This window comes from Cervus elaphus, chromosome 10, assembly GCF_910594005.1.
Source record: "Cervus elaphus chromosome 10, mCerEla1.1, whole genome shotgun sequence".
In the NCBI taxonomy this organism is placed as follows: Eukaryota; Metazoa; Chordata; class Mammalia; order Artiodactyla; family Cervidae; genus Cervus; species Cervus elaphus.
In genome coordinates this window covers 34959479-34980473 of record NC_057824.1, presented here as the reverse complement: position 1 = coordinate 34980473, position 20995 = coordinate 34959479, and the positions used below count along the sequence as shown (strand labels likewise).

General features: G+C 45.7%; 1 protein-coding gene across 2 annotated transcripts in view; it reads right to left on the bottom strand.

Moving 5' to 3' along the window:
- Positions 1 to 13119, bottom strand: part of SCNN1G (sodium channel epithelial 1 subunit gamma) — a 28021-nt gene extending 14902 nt beyond the window's left edge. Inside the window, exons 1-5 of one of the 2 annotated variants that reach the window (XM_043915586.1) lie at positions 12965 to 13119; positions 9156 to 9503; positions 7034 to 7343; positions 3787 to 3977; positions 2668 to 2771 (exon numbers count right to left, since the gene is read on the bottom strand). In XM_043915586.1, coding sequence (XP_043771521.1) covers positions 2668 to 2771; positions 3787 to 3977; positions 7034 to 7343; positions 9156 to 9503; positions 12965 to 13107 — 1096 coding nt within the window. In that variant the 5' untranslated portion in view covers positions 13108 to 13119. The other variant, XM_043915587.1, reaches the window with a different exon arrangement.
- Between the last annotated feature and the right edge of the window lie 7876 nt (positions 13120 to 20995).

Below are 20995 nucleotides of genomic sequence, written 5' to 3'. Positions count from 1 at the left end.
CTGCTGGTAGCTTACCTGCCCCACCACTCTGGGAGTCCCAGAACCAAGACCCAGACATTTCCTACAAGTGAAAGGTGGACAAGAGCAAAATAGGAAGCTCCGTGAGGGGAGCATGACTTTTCACTGCTCTCTTTCCGGGGCTTAGCACAAAATAGGGCTCAGGAGCAGTGTCACTACTCAGCTTTGCTAAGCACAAGTTTTGCTCCCTGGCCTATGACATGAATCTCCTTGTGGCTCTTTGAGATGGGGAGTTCTGCTGGGCTCCCAAAGGGATGTGCAGGGCTGTGGCTGAGATACCAGTAGTGCATCTGATCACTGCCCTAAATCCTCTCCCTGATCCTACTGTTGCACCTGTGTCTAATCTGAGCCCAGCAGCCAGAGGGACCTTTTAAAATCAGGTCACTCCCTTGTCTGAAACTCCTCAGAGGCATCTCACTGCATACACGGGGACGCCATAAAATACTGTCCAGAAACCTGACTAGCTCTCAGGGTGATGGTGATGCCTTCCTCCTCATCCCGCTCTCCCCCTCCATCAGGAAGCTCCAAGGACACTGGTCATCTTTCTGTTTCCAGAGCACACCAAATCCATTTCCTCACTGAGGTCCTCGGACTTGCTAGTGCTCAAATGCTCCTCAGTGGACCTTATCATACATCTTCTCTTCTTCAAATAATCCTCAACCCAGAGGCCTTTCCAGACCTCCTTATCTGAAATAAAATTCCCATCTCAACTCAGCCCTTGTGTGAGGTAATTCTTGAGGTATAAACCTGGGATTGATAACCAGATAATGTCTATGTGCTTGTTCATTCATTTACCTGTGTCTCTCCAACAAAATACAAGCTCCTTGAAATCAGGGATGGCATCTATCTTATTCACCACTGGGTCCCTAAGACTTGGAAGGGGGCCTGACATATAGAAAGTACTCAAAAATATTTGGTAAACAAATGAGCAAATGAACAGGGCCCATGTGAGTTGAAAGAAGAGAATTTTTTAAATTATTCTGACTTCTTTTTGTTGTTGTTCAGTTGCTAAGTTGCTAATTTGTGTTTGACTCTTTGCGATCCCATGAACTGTATATAGCCCACCAGGTTCCCATGTCCTTTCCCTATCTCCTGGAGTATGCTCAGATTCCTGTCCACTGAGTCAGTGATGCTCTCTAACCATCTCATCCTCTGCCATCCCCTTCTCCTTTTGCCTTCACTCTATTTGTAAGTAAAGGAATCAAAGCCCAGAGTGGGGAAGTGATTTGCTCAAGGTCACGCAGCTCAAATGCAGCAGAGTCAGGATTGTGCAACGGTTCCCAGACTACTTCTTCCCACTGACATATGTGCCCTGAATTATGGTTTCTTGCAGGTGTGGTAAGAATACAGATTGTGCAGTAACAAAGATGAGGAGTCCAAGTGGGTTTTCCTCCATAAGACCTTGCCTCTCCTTATAGGAGAACATCTATATCTCAAATCAGGTTCAATTTGTTTAGAATCTTTCAAGATAGATCAACTGGTTGAGTTCCTGCCTTTTTTACAAAAGTCACGGTAGTAGAGTAGCAATAATAATAATGTTGGAGGTAGTAATTTTTGGTGGTAATAGTAGCAGCAGCAGCAATGGTAGTAACGGCAGTAACAGTAGTAATGACAACCACAACTAGCATTTATTGTCTGCTTAGAATGTGTGATGGACTGAATTGTGTGTCTTTCTGCAGACTCCCCTCCACCCTATTTATATGCTGAAGTCTTAATCCCCACTGTGATTGTATTTGGAGAATTAGCCTTAGGCAGGTGATTAAGGTTAAATGAGGTCATAAGGGTGGACCCTAATCCCCTAGGATCGGTATTCTCTTAAGAAGAGGAAGAGACAACACGGCTTTCTCTCTGCTGCCACCAATGAGAGGACACAGGGAGGAGGTGGCTGACTGCAAGCCAGCAAGAGAGTCCTCACCAGGACCAAATCTGCCATCAGCTTGACCATGAATTTCTAAACGTCCATTGTTTAAGTCACCCATCTATAATATTTTGCTATGGCAGCCCAACCAAATGAATACAGTGCGTGTCAGGTCTTATTCTAACTGCTTTTCATATTTTGACTTCTCAATTACCTTGTATTATCAATACCATTATTATTCCCACTTTATAAATGAAGGGGAGTAAACTTTCACTGGGTCGCACAGTGAGTGACAGAGTGGGTTTTGGCTCCAAAATCTGGCATCTTACTCAAGATGAAGGTGTGTTTGCATCTCTAATCCCCTGCCCAGTGCATCTGGATTTAAATCCATCCAGAAGCTGCCTCTGGCATTACTCACTCCAGCTACAGTCTTAAACCTGAGTGGTTTCCCCAGAAACACCAGGATCGCCCCTGTTGCTCTCTCAAAAGCAAAGAGGAGATGTCAAAAAAGAAAACAGACTCTGATAGAGAAGGAAAGAACCGACATGGATGAGAAAAAGTTGTATCCCCAGTTTCTGGCCAGGTTAGGGAGAGCCTGTATCTCTGGAAGGCATGTTGCTGCTGCTGCTGCTGCTAAGTCGCTTCAGTCATGTCTGACTCTGTGCGACCCCATAGACGGAAGCCCACCAGGCTCCTCCATCCCTGGAAGGCATAAAGCACCCCACTGTCCTGCTGCCAGCAAGCTTGTCATTTATAGCACCCCAGGATCCCCTTGATGCAGGTTTTCTTACCAAATTCACTGCCTCCCATGGAGGTGCTGAGGGTAGTCTCATTTTGTCTATTGTTGAATGTGTAGCAATTCCCATACATTGGATGGTGGAAAAGCGTGAAGTTCCTATGGCGCAAGAAGACAGGTCAGAAAGGGCTGTGCTGGGAACTCCCGTCATGCGCCTGAGCTGACATCTCAGTGGGCAGTGCTAACGGGCCAGCTTTCTTCTGTGGACAATGGATGATAGACACGACTTTCTCTCCCCATCTTTCCTCTGACAGATGACAAACAAGGCCCCTCGTCCAGCTGACACATGTCGACGTAGAACCCTCTGCTTTCCCTTCACCCTCTTAATCCACTCACCTCCCTCTCCATCCTGACTTGGCATTCTTTGGGCCAATATATCTGTCCTCATTTCCTCTACTCTGGAATATCTCAGCCAACACTTGACTTTTTTCCCATTCTGATTCCTAACAAATGATTCCCAGAAAAGGAATCACATCATACACGTCCTTATACTGACTTTCGAATCCAACCTTCAGGAGACATGATTCTAATCACTCGGTTTTCACAAGGATCAATATACCGACTAACATATAGAAAGGCTTAGTATTTTATTTTATTTTATTTTATTTATTTATTTAAGGCTTAGTATTTTAAAAGAATGAAGAAAGCCCTTACAATAAACAGGAACACTTTAGAATGTCCCATGACTGCCTAGTGTCCACCAGGAATCTGGGTGTTATCTTAACAGTAGAAAGGTCTGAAAGCTCATGTCTCTACACAGACCTTCCTGCCTTTCCTTCTTCTCTCCCTGCCTCCTTCCGTCTCTCCTTTCTTACTTCCTCTTGACTAGATTGATGGTTCTCACTGGTATGTGTGATGGTAATATACAAGGTTATATGTCTACCATCAACTACTCTGTTTCTATAATTTAATGCATTTAGGGATGTTTGAACGCTAGGTCATCTTCATCTTCCTTACAGACTCTAGAGCTGAGCTCATTTGCCAAAAGGCAGGGTCAGTGAGAGGAGCACCTGTCACTCCCAAGACCTCTAGCTGAGCTGCAGGTGCGTGCAAGGAGCCCGGCACTTAGAGCCCCTGGTCCCTGGAGCTGAGAGAGCAGCCTTCCACGACTCACCTGGCATTGCAGGACACCCCGTCAAAGAAGCAAGTGATCAGCAGCTCGTCAGCAGAGTAGCTCATGTTGATTTTCTTCTCCTGAGACACCTGCGCCATGATGTTCATGTAGTGCAGCTTGTACCACTCCTGGATGGCATTGACCCCTGAGCTGAAGGTGTAGACTGCACAGTCCGACGTGTCATTAGAACACTGTGAAGAGGAGGAGACACCAGGATAAAGCCACTGGCCCTGCCAGGGGCCTTTAGAAGGACTGTGAGGCTAAGGAACCGGGACTCTAGATTCTCAGGGGAACAGGAGGGATACCTGGGCCAGGATGGGCTTCTTTCCACTTCTGAGGCCAGGGACTCAACATCCTCAAGCCTCAAGGACCAAGAAGGGGCTGAGTGAGGAAGGACACACAGCCTCACTCTCATGAGTCCCTAAGTGAGAAGCAAGACCAGCTTCTTCAGAGTCCCCAGATAGTCAGGCTTTAACCGGTTATGGCTACTGAGTTCTGCCCAACTCTCACACTTCTTATCGGATCAACAGTCTAAAAATTGAGATTCTAGCCCAGACACTGCCATGACCTCTCTGCAGGACTCTGGGCAAGGCACTCAGTTCAGTCGCTCAGTCGTGTACGACTCTTTGCGACCCCATGGACAGCAGCACACCAGGCTTCCCTGTCCATCACCAACTCCTGGAGCTTGCTCAAACTCCTGTCCAGCCGGTTGGTGATGCCATTCAACCATCTCATCCTCTGTCATCCCCTTCACCTCCTGTTTTCAATTTTTCCCAGCATCAGGGTCTTTTCAAATGAGTCAGTTCTTCACATCAGGTGGCCAAAGTATTGGGAGTTTCAACTTTAACATCAGTCCTTCCAATGAATATTCAGGACTGATCTCCTTTAGGATTGGCTGGTTTGATTGCTTTGCAGTCCAAGGGACTCTCAAGAATCTTCTCCAACACGACAGTTCAAAAGCATCAATTCTTTGGTGCTCAGCTTTCTTTATAGTCCAACTCTCATATATACACATGACTACTGGAAAAACCATAGCTTTGTCTAGATGGACCTTTTTTGACAAAGTAATGTCTCTGCTTTTTTAATATGCTGCTCTAGGTTGGTCATAACTTTTCTTCTAAGGAGCAAACGTCGTTTAATTTCATGGCTGCAGTCACCACCTGCAGTGATTTTGGAGCCCCCCAAAATAAAGTCTGTCACTGTTTCCATTGTTTCCCCATCTATTTGCCATGAAGTGAAGGGACTGGATGCCATGATCTTAGCTTTCTGAATGCTGAGCTTTAGGCCAACTTTTTCACTCTCCTCTTTTAACTTTCATCAAGAGGCTCTTTCATTCTTCTCCACTTTCTGCCATATAAGGGTGGTGTCATCTGCGTACCTATCCTTATTTCACCTACAAAATGTTGATCAAAATACCATACTTCCCCACCTCATATGCTGGTTCAGAAGACCAGCATTCAAAATATATAATAATAGGAATTCTATAGGGAAATTGTGATATGTTCCAGATGTTCTCATCATACTTATTTGCATGTGTGCTTAGTCACTCAGTCATGTTCAACTCTGTGACACGATGGACTGTGGCCTGCCAGGCTCCTCTGTTCATGAAATTCTCCAGGCAAGAATACTGGAATGGGTTGCCATTCCATTCTCCAGGGGATCATCCCAACCCAGGGATCAAACCCATTTCTCCTGCATTGCAGGCGGATTCTTTACCACTGTGCCACCTGAAAAGACCCTCTCATTTCATCAATAGGGCTTGAAAACTCTCCTAAAAGACAGACACCAAAAGGTGAATTTGGGTATCAAGGAGAACTTTTTCTTGCGTAAGGACCCAGGAAAACTTCAAAAAGGTTCAGTGATTTAGAGAAAGTGCCACTTTCCCCTCAGGATTGGCAAATGGAGCCATCAGGTCTCACAATCAGCAACCAAGTCTATAAAGACTAAGTAGCTCTCATCCTGCAGAAACAGCTGGGGCACAGAGAGGTTGAGTGTGGCCAGGAAGGCAATGGAATTCATTTTTGGTAAATGGCTGCTTCTTCAGAGCCCCTTAAATGGGGCCAAGAAGGAGAGATGAGAAGTCAGGCACCTCATGAAGGCAAGTATTGCTGGGAACACTGTGTGTTTCTGCTCCTCATTTTCTATTTTCTTCCTCCTGGTATCTGCACTCCAATTTTATTTGGTAGAATTTCCTTTCCCTCTTTAGATATAGTTGGCCAAGACTGTCCATCAAGATGCCCTACCCTACATGAGCCATCAGGCAACCCAAACTTGGTCAATCAGATAGTCCCCAATGGGATCTGAATCAACCATTGAAGCTTATTTAATCCAGCATCAATATCTGAAATGACTCTTCATCATTTCTTGCCACCAGGATCCCTGAATCTTCCCTAATTCCTGTCCTTTGAGAGGACTCCATGAGCCACTAGTCACCTTCTAAGACAGAGGTCCTCAACCTTTTTGGCACAAGGGACTGGTTTTGTGGAAGACAGTTTTTCCACAGATGTTGTGGGTGGGGATGATGGTTCAAGAGATGGGGAGCAGCAGGTGAAGCTTTGCTGGCTCACCCACCACTCACCTCCTACTCTGTGGCAGGTTCCTAACAGGCCACCAACCTGATACCAGTTCTACTGGCATTTTTATCAGCTTAAGATTGCCTGGGGGCTTCCCAGGTGGCTCAGTGGTAAAGAATCTGCCTGCCAATGCAGGAGACACAGGAGACGCAGGTTCGATCCCTGGGTCAGGAAGATCCCTTGAAGGAGGAAATGGCAACCCACTCCAGTATTCCTGCCTGGGAAATCCCATGGAAAGGAGCCTGGCGGGCTACAGTCCACAGGGTTGCAAAGAGTTGAACACGACTGAGCACAGCACACATAATAACGATTGCCTGGGTCAGTTTCAGTTGCTTGCAGCTGATTCACCCTGAATGTGTTTCTTTCTGAGGGACTATAGGACCAACAGCAAAGAAGAAACCTCCCTGGACAGGACCCCGCCTCCCCGGACCCATGACCCCACCTCCCCGGACCCATGATCCCACCTCCCTGGACCCAAGATCCTGCCTCCCCAACCCATGACCCCACCTCCCTGGACCCATGACCCCACCTCCCTGGACCCATGACCCCACCTCCCTGGACCCATGACACCGCCTCCCTGGACCCAGGACCCCAACTACCGGGATCCATGATCCCACCTCCCTGGACCCATGATCCCACCCCAGACCCTGAACCGGTGAGGATGTGCGTCTTACCAGCTGGAATCCCACCACCTCCTTGGAATTGTGGATATGCATGACATCTGATGCCTTGTGAATGATTTTTGCGTTGACTCTCCGCTTCCGTCCCGTGAAGAAATCCCTGGCCTTGCCCGTATCACCCTTCTCAAAGGCCATCAGTGGGGCTAGGTTGAGGAATTTGGGATCAGCGCCCTTCCTGACTGAACTCCAGGGCTGTGCCTCTCGGCGTTTCCGAGACTTAATCTCTGAGAAGCCATACAGGGTCTTCAAGGCCGCTCTGGTCTCCTGTTCCAAGTCGGCTAGGAGGTGGCGCACAGCACTGTACCTGCCAAGACGGGAAGGAGGCGTCGGGATGGGGAAACCCCTCTGGCCCTTCACCGCGCTGCTTCCCATCGATGTGCCCATCACCCCAGCGCCCTTGGCCAAGAAGACCAGGCCATTTTTAATTTTCCTCCTCCAACGAGACCACTGGCTCAAATAAATGGGGCCAGGCTCCTGTATGACCCTTGTGTAACTGCCTGTGGCTTCACCTTTGCCATCACTGCTTGCTCTCGGGGTGTGTTGATGAGTTTGCCCCAACCAGCATTTCTGGAGTGGTGACTGTCAGCTGCCTCACATAAACCAGCCACAGTGAAGACAAGTAAATAACTGCTAACCAGGAGTCTCCGTAGGGGCAGGCTCTGTCTCCACCTGGCATACTTGCCCCTGCCCACAGGTTCTCCTCGAATCAGTGCTGGAGGGAGGGGTATTACTGTTCCCTTGAAAACCCCCAAGAACACAGAATGATTCAGGAGTTGACTACATGAAGCATAACAACACCATCTTTTCATTTTCACAATACTGAACGGTCCTGACCTCCGTCTTAACTCTCCTCACTCTCTCACCCCCTTGCTCTACACGCAGACCACACAGCATAGTGACTGAACATAGAAACTCTGGAGCCAAACTCCTGGGTTCCAGTTCCCCACCCTGGTTCTGGATGTAGGACTCTGGTCAAGCCATTTAGCCTTTTTGTGTCTCAGTTTTCCCATCTGTAAAATGTGATTATTGGCAAGAGTTAACCAGTTTATTCTATCTATCTAGCCATTCATCCACATATCTCTGTGTGTATGTATGTGTGTGATATATATATATGCAATTAAATAATAATGAATATTATTAATTTTATTTGTGTAATTTTATTTGTTAATATTCCAATCCTCTACCAACATCAGCTGCACTAGGACAAAGATTGTGTTTGGGTTATTCACTTCCATGTCCCAGAACGAGGCATAGTAAATGACAACTTGTAGAGGCTGAGTAAGAGATTACGGAACAATTTATGGAGGGAAGAAAGGGTGGGGGAGGAAGGAAGAAAGGAAGGAAGGAAAGAAAGATTTTGAGGGGGAGAATGAGTTTAGACCTGATTTTGATTTTGAGCTTTGCCATCAACTCATCGAGGACTCTATACAGGTTAGTTCCCTTTGATGGTCTTCCTCCCTTGCTCTTTCCTTCTCCCCGCCCCCACCCCTGCTCTGCCAAATTCTGATCTGCCTCACAGATCAGTTTTCAATAATCCTGAGAAGGATTCTGATGACCCATTTAGAACAGGTCTGGCAGCAGACAATTAGGCAGGACGAAGGGATGGTCCTGCCCAGGGCCCAGTGATCTCAATTAGTGGGGCTGGGTTGATTCAAGTGAGGGTTTTGGGCAGCTGGGGTGCTTCCGGAAGTCATCCAGGTGTCATGTCTGAGTCAGCCTCCAGCTCACGCTCAGGGGAGAGTGAGGGTGTGAACTTGGCGAGTTTAGGGCAAATGGCTAAGCTGGACTCTGTGTGTGTGTGTGTGTGTGTGTGTGTGTGTGTGTCTAAGACAGGAGGGATGCTGTCCATTCCAGACCCAGCTGCCAAGCAGAAGAGTTCCTTGCAGCCTCTCTCGCACTCCTCCCTTCCTTGAGCCAGTCCATCCTCAGAAGTTACTGATGGATTGAAAATTTGGTATAGATTTTAAACCAGGGAGAGGGCAGTTTACCAACACTGGCAAGAAATTCAAGTTTCTAAACAGTGTGTCTGCAGGCTGGAGTGTATCACCTTTGAGAGGGGCATTGGCATCTGGAGGGGGCATGACCCCTCCTCCACATGCCTGCTGCTGCCTCTTACTTGTAAGGGTTGATGTTGCAGATGGTGACCGCAGGAAAATCCAGCTTTTGGAAGTGGACTTTGATGGAGACAGAGACGGTATAGAAGGATGAGATGAGGAGGGCACACTGCCAGAAAATGAGGGCCACGGCCGTCAGCGTGAAGAGAATCCAGAGCAGGCGCCGGAGGCGGCCACGTGACACCACAATGCGGCGGCAGCCATGGGTGTTGGTGTTCAGGCAGTACCACTGCATCAGCTCTTTGATGTTAGGCGCCTGAGGTCCCGTCACGGGCAGATTCTTCTTGATTTTGGCTTTGATCTTCTCTCCAGGAGCCATGGTGAGGATGGGACTTGGTGGGACAGACAAGCTGGAGGGGAGAGAAAAGAGGCAGGTGAGTGGGTACAGCCCAGAGGCTGGGCGCTGGGAAACCCCAGCCCACGTGTCCCCAAAAGCTGTCTTCCTCTTTCCCTTTGGGCTGGACAGCCTACTTGCTGAGGCCTTGGCCCTTGCTCCAGGATATTTGCTTTGGGGCCACTACAGATGCCAAAGAGCTGCCTCCCTCTCTGCCTGCTTCCCACGGCAGCCCCAGCCCCCAGGCCAAGCCGTGTGGATGTGGGGGCTGAGGAAGGCTTCACCTGAAAATGGGTGAATTTGAAAGACCTTTCTCCTGGGTGCTTGGAACAACCCTACCCCATCAGACTCCACTCCCCTCTTATCAAGCTCCATCGTGAGCTTAGCAGCCTAGGCCTGATTTTATCACCTCCATTAGCCTGCCTTCCTTGAGGGCATCATTCCTACTTCGTCCTGCCCCCCTGGTGCTGACCTCAGCGTCTGGCACAGAGCAAGTGCCTTGCAAATCGATTCTAACAGATAAAATCGGCCAAGAGAATTTCCAGGCAGCCACACTAGATCATGTTCAGTCCCTTGCCAGACCAGCCGGAGCTTCCCAAGCTTTTCTCAGCTGCTTCACTGCAAGTGGAGTGTTTCTGTTTCACTTCTGTTTCACTTTTTCTCTTTATAGTCAAGCTCTTAGTGTTTCTAGAGCACCTGATACAATAATACAATAATAGCCTATAAACATTGGCCACTTAATATTTGCCAGGCATTGGGCCAGATTTCCTTTATTCTAACATACCACTGATTTGGAGAATACACTTTGATTTTATAACAGCTTTGTCCGAGGAAGAGTGTTGAAAAGCAAATTACCATATTTCATTTACCAATTACCATCATGTAAATATACACGATGTATCTGAATTACAGAAGCTTTACAATGTGCGATAACAATCTTTTAATCTATGAACTAAAATAATATATAGTCTCACTAGTCTCATAAATGCATACAGTTTCATTCTTTATATAGAACATATAAATCTCGATCCAAATCTATCTATCTATATATATTTCAGTTCATGTTTCAACAACGCCATAAGGTAGACATATTATTATTATTTCCAGGTTACTGAGGAGGAAAATGAGCTCAGAGAGGTTGGAGTAACTTGTGCAAAATTACACAGCTAGTAAGTGGAGGCCCTTGGTTGGAACCTTGAACCTTTATCATCATGGTATATGCCTTGAGGGGACTGGTATTGTGCTGGGTGCTGCCCCGTCCTCATGAGTTAATTAACAGTTCTTGGAACTGAAGATGGGATCCTGAGCTATTTACTTTTTAAATTCTGAGTAGTTAGTGCAATCGCTTCCTAACATTGGTATTAGTAAACACTGGCATTGGAGAGGGGTATACGGAAACTCTTGCCTCCTGTGCCTACCATAGGTGACAGAGACAAATTAGGGTATACTATAATTTGGAGTAGGACATGCAGTGTAATCCCCATGCCCCCCACCCCGCCAGAAGGCTTGGGCCTGGGACAAAGACTGTAGTTTACCCCATCATGTTCTTCACGATTCTGGACTTGAGCACTCATTTATTCTCTACCCCAAACCCATGGGATATTTGTCCAAAATCGGGAGCTGGGGCCAAGTTGGGAGGCCTTCAAGTTTATGGTGTTAGTGAGTTTCAGGTTTATGACAGCAAGGATACAGAATGTTGCAGGGGAGATAAGACATCCAGAGGCAGCCAGTCACTCTAAGCCTTCAGGGATGTATATGATCTTGCTGTGATCTCCGATCTTCAAAATCATGCTATAAACCTCTTGGCAAGAGGAAAGTGATTTATTGTATTTTATCATTTTAAATATTGTCCATCCCCACCTCCTCTCTCCCTACAACCCAAAAGCAAAAATTTGCAAGAGTTTGTTTTAGAAACCTAGGTCCAGGTACAATTTTGTATCAAATAAAACTGCAACCCAGAGAAGATTTTCTCCTCTGTGAATGTTCCACAGAAACTGTGATTCTGGAAGTTTCTGTCATCAAACCTTCTTGTCTTCTCACTGAAGACAACTCCTAGGGTCCCTCTACCCCACCAGCCCCTTCCCCAGGACTGCTTTGACTCCAGCGGGTCAGCCACCAATGTCAGTGAAACTGCAGGTGAAAGAAGGGAACCCACCTTGCTCATCATAAAACAGATACATCTTCACACAAAAAATATTTCAACTTCTGAGCAAAGTAGGGTTTGCTACAAAGCAAGGTTGTAGCTACATTTAGGTTATATTGCTTGATTAAACATGATGCCCTTGTGGTAGAGTTAGTAACTGACACCCAGCACTCATTCTTCTAAGCACTTTACAAGTATTAGCTCATTTAATTTCTACAACTATCTTCGGCAACAGACACCACAATTTTCTCCATGATACAGATGAAACAGACACCAAGTGGTTAAGCAACTTGCCCAAGGTCACACTGGAAAATGGCGGAGTTGGAACTGAAACCAGGAGCCTTGAACTACAAACAACTCCCCAAATAATAATAATAATAACAATAGCAACAGCAGCAAGAACAACAAAAGTAATACCAGCTTTCATTTATTGATCCTTTACTCTCAAGCTTCCTGCTCATATTCTTTTCACGCATTACCTTATTTAATCCTCACTGAGGAGGAAATGGCAACCCACTCCAGTATTCTTGCCTGGGAAATCCTACGGACAGAGGAGCCTGGCAGGTCACAAAGAGTCAGACCCAACTGAGCAAGAGCAGGCACAGAGAAGAAAACTCAGGTGCAGAGCTTAGGCAACTTGTCCAGGGCCACACAGGTAGGAGGGGTTAAAATAATTCTCTGGAATTCCGGGTTCCCTCATGATTCTCTTCTGCACCCCTCTCGCCCATTCCCGACCTCGACTGTCCCCCAAATCTCAGTGATGGAACCCGAACCTCGGGCTCTGGGCGCCAGATCCGCGCTCCTCACTGGAGACTCTGCAGCCCCTGCCCTCCCCGCGCAGAGGGACCCGGTGCTGTGACCGAAGCCACGTCTGCTTCGGGGCAGCCAGGGCTGAAGCCGCAGGAGAGAACCCAACCAACTCGCTTCAAGTGTTTGCTGTTTTCTGCAACCACAGTCACCCTAAAGAAAACATTCCAGAGGGGGAAAGGAAAGACCGCTGTCAGGTCCACGCGTCTCACTGAGGCCAGGAAAGGAATGAGCAGGTGCTGGGTGGAGAGACTGGGCGGGGCGCAGCCCCGAACCCCTGGACCCAGTTTCTGAATAAATCAGAAACGCCTCCGGCTCTAGCTCTGACTCCCCGGCCACCGCGTGGGCAGACAGCAGAGCGCTAGACCGAATGGATTTATTTGGGAAGGAGTCCGAGCATCCCAGGTACCCGAAGGCAGCCCGGGGCTGATGATGCCCACGCGGCGTCTACCGCCCGGACAGCGTCCGGAAGCTCACCGCGGCCTCTCCGGTGTCTGAAACTCCCGACCCAACTCCGCTGGGCTCACCTCACGGTTCGGAAGTGTCTGCGGTTAGCGTGCGCGCGATCCGAGTACGCTCTGTTCCGCTCCTCTTTCAGCGAGAGCATCCCGCAGGCCCAGGCGCCAAGCTCTTGTGGGCTGGGCCCCGCCCCCTGGAGCCCCGCCCCCATCGGGCCCCGCCCCCCACCTGCCCAGGTGTATTTCCCCAGCGGCCGGGGGACTTGCGGCCGCCGGGAGTAGGCCACGATTCTGTAGCGCCCCCTGCCATCCCGAGGGCGCTCTGCGCCCGAGCCCGTCCAGCGCTGTGCTTCCAGGTGGTACGGCGCTGGGCCTGCTGCCGCCCTGAGGCCACCCTGCATCCTGCTCCTCGCGCGCTCGCAGCGCCTCCTGCCGCCCTGTTACTGCCCAGAGCCTTCCATTCTGGTCCAGCTGGGCACCCTCCCGGCCCCAGCATCAAGAGAAATCCCAAGTAGCCTCCTGTCCCCGGCTTCCTCTTGACCTGGATGGAGCCTGAGGCTGCTTCACTGCCCACCTGGGCAGCAGGGATGTTCAGACAGGTCGCCCATCTTTCAGTCTCTTCAGCTGTCTTTTTCTTTCTTTCTTTCTTTCTTTTTTTTAGGAACTCACGCTGAAAACTACAAGAAATGAGCTTGGGAAATAGCAACTGGGAGGGACCATAGGGACACCTCTGTCACAGCTCCATTGACTAGAGAAGGAACAGGTGCAGAGAGGAGAAGGTGTCTGCGCTTTTTTCACTTTATGATACAGTATATGTAACTTTCCTTGCCAGTAACTACATTTACCGAAGTATTCCACTCACATATCATTTAATTGATCTTTTGATATATTTCAAGATCGTCTCCAATTTTTTACTAATTATTCTGTAAAATATCATGTTCATCTCTGATTATTTTTGGGAGATAAAATCCTATGTGTATTTTTTTCTGACAAGGTATTTACTCAGTTTAATCGGCACAACAAAAAGGACAGTTAAGAGAAAAAAGCAGGCTACAAAACAGCATATAGAATATATATTGAAATATTTAAAAAGAAGTTATCTCTTGGGGTAGGCTTACAAGTGAATTTTATTTGTTTTTTCTTGTTTTATTTACATATATATATATATATATACACACACACACACACACACACATATATGCTGTTGTTCAGTCACCAGTTTGTTTCCAACTCTTTGTGATCCCATGAACTACAGCACATCAGGCTTCCCTGTCCTCCATTATCTCCCGAAGTTTGCTCAGGCTCATGTCCACTGAATTGGTGATGTTATCCAACCATCTCATCCTCTGCTGCCCTCTTCTCCTTTTGCCTTCAGTCTTTCCCAGCATCAGGGTTTTTTCCCTTCAGTCTGTTCTTCACATCAGGTGGCCAAAATACTGGAACTTCAGCTTTGGCATCACTCCTGATGAATATTCACGTTTGATTTCCTTTAGGACTGACCGGTTTGATCTCCTTGTAGTCCAAGGCACTCTCAAGAGTCTCCTCCAGCACCACAGTTTGAAAGCATCAATTATTCAATGCTTAGCCATATATATATAGGTATATATACATATATATATAAAACCTGTATCATAAAAATAAAAAATGTTTTTACAAGATTTGGAGCTAGTTGAAATCAGGAATAAGACTTAAAATCAGATCTATGTCACTATAGGACATAGTGAATTTAGGCTAGATTGCCTTCTTTTTTAAAAAAATCAAGTAAAAATGTGTATACAATGAAATGCAAAGATTTTTTGTTTTCCATGAATTTTGGTAAATATATGCACTATGTAAGCATCACTCAAATCAACATATAGCGCATTTCCCTAGAGAGTTCCCTCAGTTCATTTTTACTCACTTACCATAGACAGCCAGCATTTCTTAGGGCAAATAATAGATTCACTTTCTCAGTTCTTAAATTTCATGTAAATAGAGTCACACAGTATGTGTGTCTTTTTGTGTCTGGTTTCCCCCCTGAATTCAGTTGTGACTTTTGTTTTTCTACTATGCTATCACTGCCTCTGCTTATGGAATTATTATTACCCCAGTATTACAGATGAAGGAACTGAGACTCAGAAAGCTGAAGTTTACCATTTGTAAGTGGTGGAGCCAATATCTGCATCCAAGTCTGTTTTATGGAATACAAAGCCTACACACTTACCCACAAGGCTGCATGAGAATCTTGCTGTGAGTAAGGACCAAGCTTCATCCTTCCAGGTCCCACATGAAGGATGACAAAACACCCTTGGGATGGCTGAGATGGAGAGAAACCCCTCACTTCCTGGGCCATGGGACTGCAAGCCTTCTCTCAAGGTGCTTGCATAAGGCGGCATGGTTATTCAAGTTATAAAAACTGAAACAACTCTATCATCATTAGACCATGCGTGCATGTGTGCTAAGTCGTTTCAGTCATGTCTGACTCTTCACAACCCCGTGGACTGTAGCCTATCAGGCTTCTCTGTCCATGGGATTCTCCAGGTAAGAATACTTGAGTGGGTTGCCATGTCCTCCTCCAGGGGATCTTCCCAACCCAGGGATGGAGCCGTGTCTCTTTGTCTCCTGAATTGGCAAGTGAGTTCTTTACTACTAGTGCCACCTGGGAAGCCCTTATTAGACTTCTTTTCCCCCAGAAGCATATTTATGAAATGTATCTACAGTCTACTTCTCGTTATCTCTGGGGCCACCACTGTGCTCCAATTCATCATCTTTCTCCTGTGGATCATTGCCATAGCCTCCCAACTAGCCTGGATGAGCCCATCCTCTATAGCCTGTTGTCAGTACACTACCCACTGGGATGCTCTTATATTAGCCGTATCATATCACCTTCTGTTTAAATCCATTCAGTGGCTTTTTACTTAATTCAGGGTAAAAGCCAAAGTCGTCATGACACCAACGAGGCCCTCCATGACCTGACTCCTGTTATCAACCTTCCCTTATCTCCTGTGACTTATACTCTAGTTTATTCTGCTTCCTTCTCATTGTCCTCCACGTTGTTTCTTGTATATGATGGACACACTCCTGTTTCAGGCCTTGTGACAGGTGTCCACTCTATCTGAACTGCTCTCTCTCTCTCTACACATCTCTACACACACACACACACACACACTAGACAATCATTCTTATTTCTTAATCCAACCCTAGCTTCCAGTAACCTGAACACTGTTTCTGCACATTGACTTACCTTGGGCCAATAGCATTACTTTTTGTAATAGTAAAGAAATGCAAATCTGGTTACATTAATTTTCTTTTTTTTTTCCATTTATTTTTATCAGTTAGAGGCTAATTACTTTACAATATTGTAGTGGTTTTTGCCGTACATTGACATGAATCAGCCATGGATTTACATGTGTTCCCCATCCTGAACCCCCCTCCCACCTCCCTTCCCATCCCATCCCTCTGGGTCATCCCAGTGCACCAGCCCCGAGCACTTGTCTCATGCATCCAACCTGGACTGGCGATCTGTTTCACATTTGATAATATACATGTTTCGATGCTGTTCTCTCAGATCATCCCACCCTCGCCTTCTCCCATAGAGTCCAAAAGTCTGTTCTGTACATCTGTGTCTCTTTTTCTGTCTTGCATATAGGGTTATTGTTACCATCTTTCTAAATTCCATATATATGCGTGAGTATACTGTATTGGTGTTTATCTTTCTGGCTTACTTCACTCTGTATAGGCTCCAGTTTTATCCATTTCATTAGAACTGATTCAAATGAATTCTTTTTAATATTCCATGGTGTATATATACCACAGCTTCCTTATCCATTCATCTGCTGATGGGCATCTAGGTTGCTTCCATGTCCTGGCTGTTATAAACAGTGCTGCGATGAACATTGGGGTGTACGTGTCTCTTTCAGATCTAGTTTCCTCAGTGTGTATGCCCAGAAGTGGGATTGCTGGGTCATATGGCAGTTCTATTTCCAGTTTTTTAAGAAATCTCCACACTGTTCTCCATAGCGGCTGTACTAGTTTGCATTCCCACCAACAGTGTAAGAGGGTTCCCTTTTCTCCACACCCTCTCCAGCATTTATTTCTTGTAGACTTTTGGATAGCAGCCATCCTGACTGGCGTGTAATGGTACCTCTGGTTACATTAATTTTCCCCGACATTTTTTTCTCCAAGGGACATAAATGCTTCTAACAAACGTTAGCATCATTTTCTAGTACAAGAAACATTATTTTGTTAATCTGATTCTTTAAGGCTCAAGAGACATGCTTATGAGGGGACTTATTGAAAGCACTTACAAGACAACTATTTCAGGAGAGTTCTTGATGGACTCTATTTCTCCTGCCTGCTTGGAATCCATTCCACTTTCTACTGGCAACAGAGCCTATATTTTACTTTGGGAAATCATCTTCCCCTAGCTTATAGCCATATGATTCTGCTAGGAGCCCCCCACTTCAACACCAACCACAGCAATCTTCTCTTTGGCCATCATTTGTGCGGGAAGGGGATGCTTCCTGAGCCAGCTGATAAAAACCTTCCCCTAAAAAGAATTTAATCAACATTTTGTTAACAGGTGAAAAGTCTTCCCAACTTCCAAGCTATGTCAGAAGGGTTTTCACTGCCCTGTATCCAACTTACTTGGCCTTCGTGAATTCCACATTTTATCATACACCACCTAAAATATTTTAGTCCACTTCTAGTACTTATTTGTAATCTAAGTAGAACTCTATTTTGAAAGTATCTGAAACAAACAACTCTGAACAAGTTTAGTTTTAAGATGGAACAAATCATCTCATATACTGAGGAATTGGTTTCAGCTTAGCATAAGCCTGGATTCAAAAGATGTCACACACAAGAAAAGATGTCACCAGGACCTGTTTTTTTCTACAATTAAGTCTTGGCTCTACTTTCTCAGTGTTCATGCCATTTTCTGTCCAGTTTGATCATAAGAAGATTGCATTAGCTCTAGTCTCTAATGTACATAACTGAGTCCAGCAAGACTTGTGGCTCCAGCATAGTTTGTAGAATTAGTTCTGAATTGTCCTTGTTGTTCCGTTGCTCAGTCATGCCTGACTCTTTGTGACCCTATGGACTGCATCATGCCAGACTTCCCTGTCCATCAACATCTCCCAGAGTTTGTTCAGACTTATGGCCATTGAGTCAGTGATGCCATCCAATCATCTTGTCCTCTTTCATCCCATTCTCCTCCTGCCTTCAATCTTTCCCATTATCAGGGTCTTTTCCAATCAGTTGGTTCTTCTCATCAGGTGGCCAAAGTATTGGAGTTTCAGCTTCAGTATCAGTCCTTCCAATGAATATTCAGGGTTGATTTCCTTTAGGATTGACTAAGGAACTCTTTTCAGTCCAAGGGACTCTCAAGAGTCTTCTCCAACACCACAGTTCAAAAGCATCAATTCTTTGGTGCTCAGCCTTTTTATGGTTCAACTCTCACAGCCATACATGACTACTGAATTGTCCTTGTTAGGCTTTATTACCTTGCTTGAAGCATGTCCCAACCTCTACCTGAAAGCTGAGATTAGAATAGAGAATGCGTTGATAGGCTTAGGCTTGGATCACATGCTTAGGTTTGGAATCATCTTTACCCAAAACACATGGTTTGAGAGTGAGACAGTGGTTGTTTTCCCAAAAGCAACATTCAGGTAAATTCTGGGTTTCAAAACAGCTAATCTTCCATAATTTCCCCAATTTTCCCTTTTTTTTGGCACTTGCTCTTGATTATTGTCTCAGGGAAACACTGTCTTCTCTGTTGCATCAGTTTATCTAAAATTTACTTCTGCTTTCTGAAAGTTTTTGTAATGCAGAGTCTGCAAAGATTCTGGGTTTTAGAGGATCGAGGTTTGGAGACTCAAGAAGCCAGTCATGAGAAATACCAGGAGATCTTAAATCTTCTGGAGAGTTAGAGGAGAATCTAAAGTGATTTGGAAGGATTGGTTGAACTGGTACTAGGGCTTAGTCCTCAGTAGCCCAGGATTGGCAAAGTGTGGGGACTCAGTGGTAATCAGTAAGTGTGCTCCCAACTTTGGCTCTTTCCAGGTTTCCTGTGGCTCTAGAATAGTGTTCCTCGGTACTTGTGGATGTTACGTTTATGTTACAAGGGTGGGATCAAGACTCTTTAATCATGCATGCTCATTAACCCAGTTTGGGAAACCTATTCTCTTTGATCATGGAGGAGTAGAGGACAGGATCCTTAAGTCTACTCATGCAAGTTTCATAATGATTTTTCAGATGCTTTTTCTCTTGCAGCAAGCTGGCTTTAGATGATCAGCACCATGGACAGCAGCTACGGGTGCAGTTATGGGTTCTCCCTGGACGCAGGAGGTCTCTTACGATATGTTCCTCTCCCCCAAAATGCCACTTGCAGCTTTGAGATGGATACTGCAAGAAGGAAGAAATAGTGAAAGTGACCTCTTCCAGCCAACATATGACTGATAAGAGATGTCGCAGTCAGATTACCTTTAGAACTAAAAACGTAAAGTTTTTCTTGATATTTGCACTTGAAGTTACGAAGTCATCACAAACACTGAATTAGCAACTACTGAACCACTACTCTTAGGAGAAACTGAGAGCTAAGTTCCTGTGAGCCTCTGGTCACAATGTATTCATCAATTGATCAATACATAAATTTTAAAAATGTGTGTTTCTGTTTTAAAATATCTTATTTAACATATATTGTCAGGCCTTCTCTGGTGGTCCAGTGGTTGAGAATCTGCTTTCCAAGGCAGTGTACATGGATTCTATCCCTGGTTGGGGAACTAAGATCCAACATTCAGTGGGGCAAGTAAGCCTGCACGCTACAGCTAGAGAGTCTGCAGGCCAAAACTACTGAGCCTGTGCACCCTGGAGCCCACACATCGCGATGAAGAGCCCATGTGCAGCAACTAAGATCTGACACAGCCCAAGTAAATAAATAAATATATAAAATGTTATATATATATATATATATGTATATATATATATAGTTGGTTCATCAGCATTGATGAACACTGTTCATCTATGGCATATGCTTCATGCATGAACAAAGCTTATCTAACACACATATTTTCTTTGAAAGCACATCACAACCTTCTTGTGCATAGGAGCACAGGACAGCACATCAGCAGTACACTTGAAGGCCAATTTAAACAGCAAAATCACTAACAAAACGCACAATAGTGTGAAAAATGGCACTAAATAGGCTCCTAAAACAGTAGTTGTTTATATCATGGGTGCTCAAAGGCAGAGAAGATGGACATCCCAGCTCAAGAAAAGAGACAACCCCCTCCTCTTTCTTGTCCTTCTGTTTGGGTCCTCAGCAGATTAAATGATGCCTGCCTACCCTGATGAGGATGGTCTTTACTCAGGCTACTGCTTCAAATGCTAATATCTCAGAAGGCTTCACAGAAGCCCTCAGAAATCATGTTTTAGCAGGTGTGTGGGCATCCCTTAGCCCAGTCAAGTTGATACATAAAATTAACCATCTCAGGATACAAAAGGTACTCAAAAGTTATAGAAACCAGATCCCATATGGCTGTCTGTGATTTAGTTTGCTCTTCCTTTTCTGTCTTAGGGTGGAAAGTTAGATTACAGATTTGATGTTTCTGTGTGTGTGCACTCAATCATGTCTGACTCTATGTGACCCCATGGGCTGTTACCCACCAGGTTCTTCTGTCCATGGAATTTTCCAGGCAAGAATACTGGGGTGGGTTGACATTTCCTCCTCCAGGGGATCTTCCCGACCCAGGGATTGAGTCCACCTCTCTTGCATCTCCTGCATTGGCAGGAGGATTCTTCACCACTGCACCATCTGGGAAGCCCTTAAATTGATATCTTTTTTTTTTTTAATATAGGTGTTTAAGGCTATAAATTTTCCTCTAAGAAATACTTCAGCTACATCCTGTAATTTTTGATATGTTGTGTCTTCATTTTCACTCATCAAAGTACTTTCTAATTTTCCTTGTGGTTTCTTCTTGATCATTAGTTATTTAGAAGTGACTTGTTGGGACTTCCTAATGGTGCAGTGGCTAAGACTCTGTGCTTCCAATGCAGGGGGCCTGGTTTCAATTTCTAGTCAGGGAATTAGATACCACAGGCTGCAACTAAGAGTTCCCATGC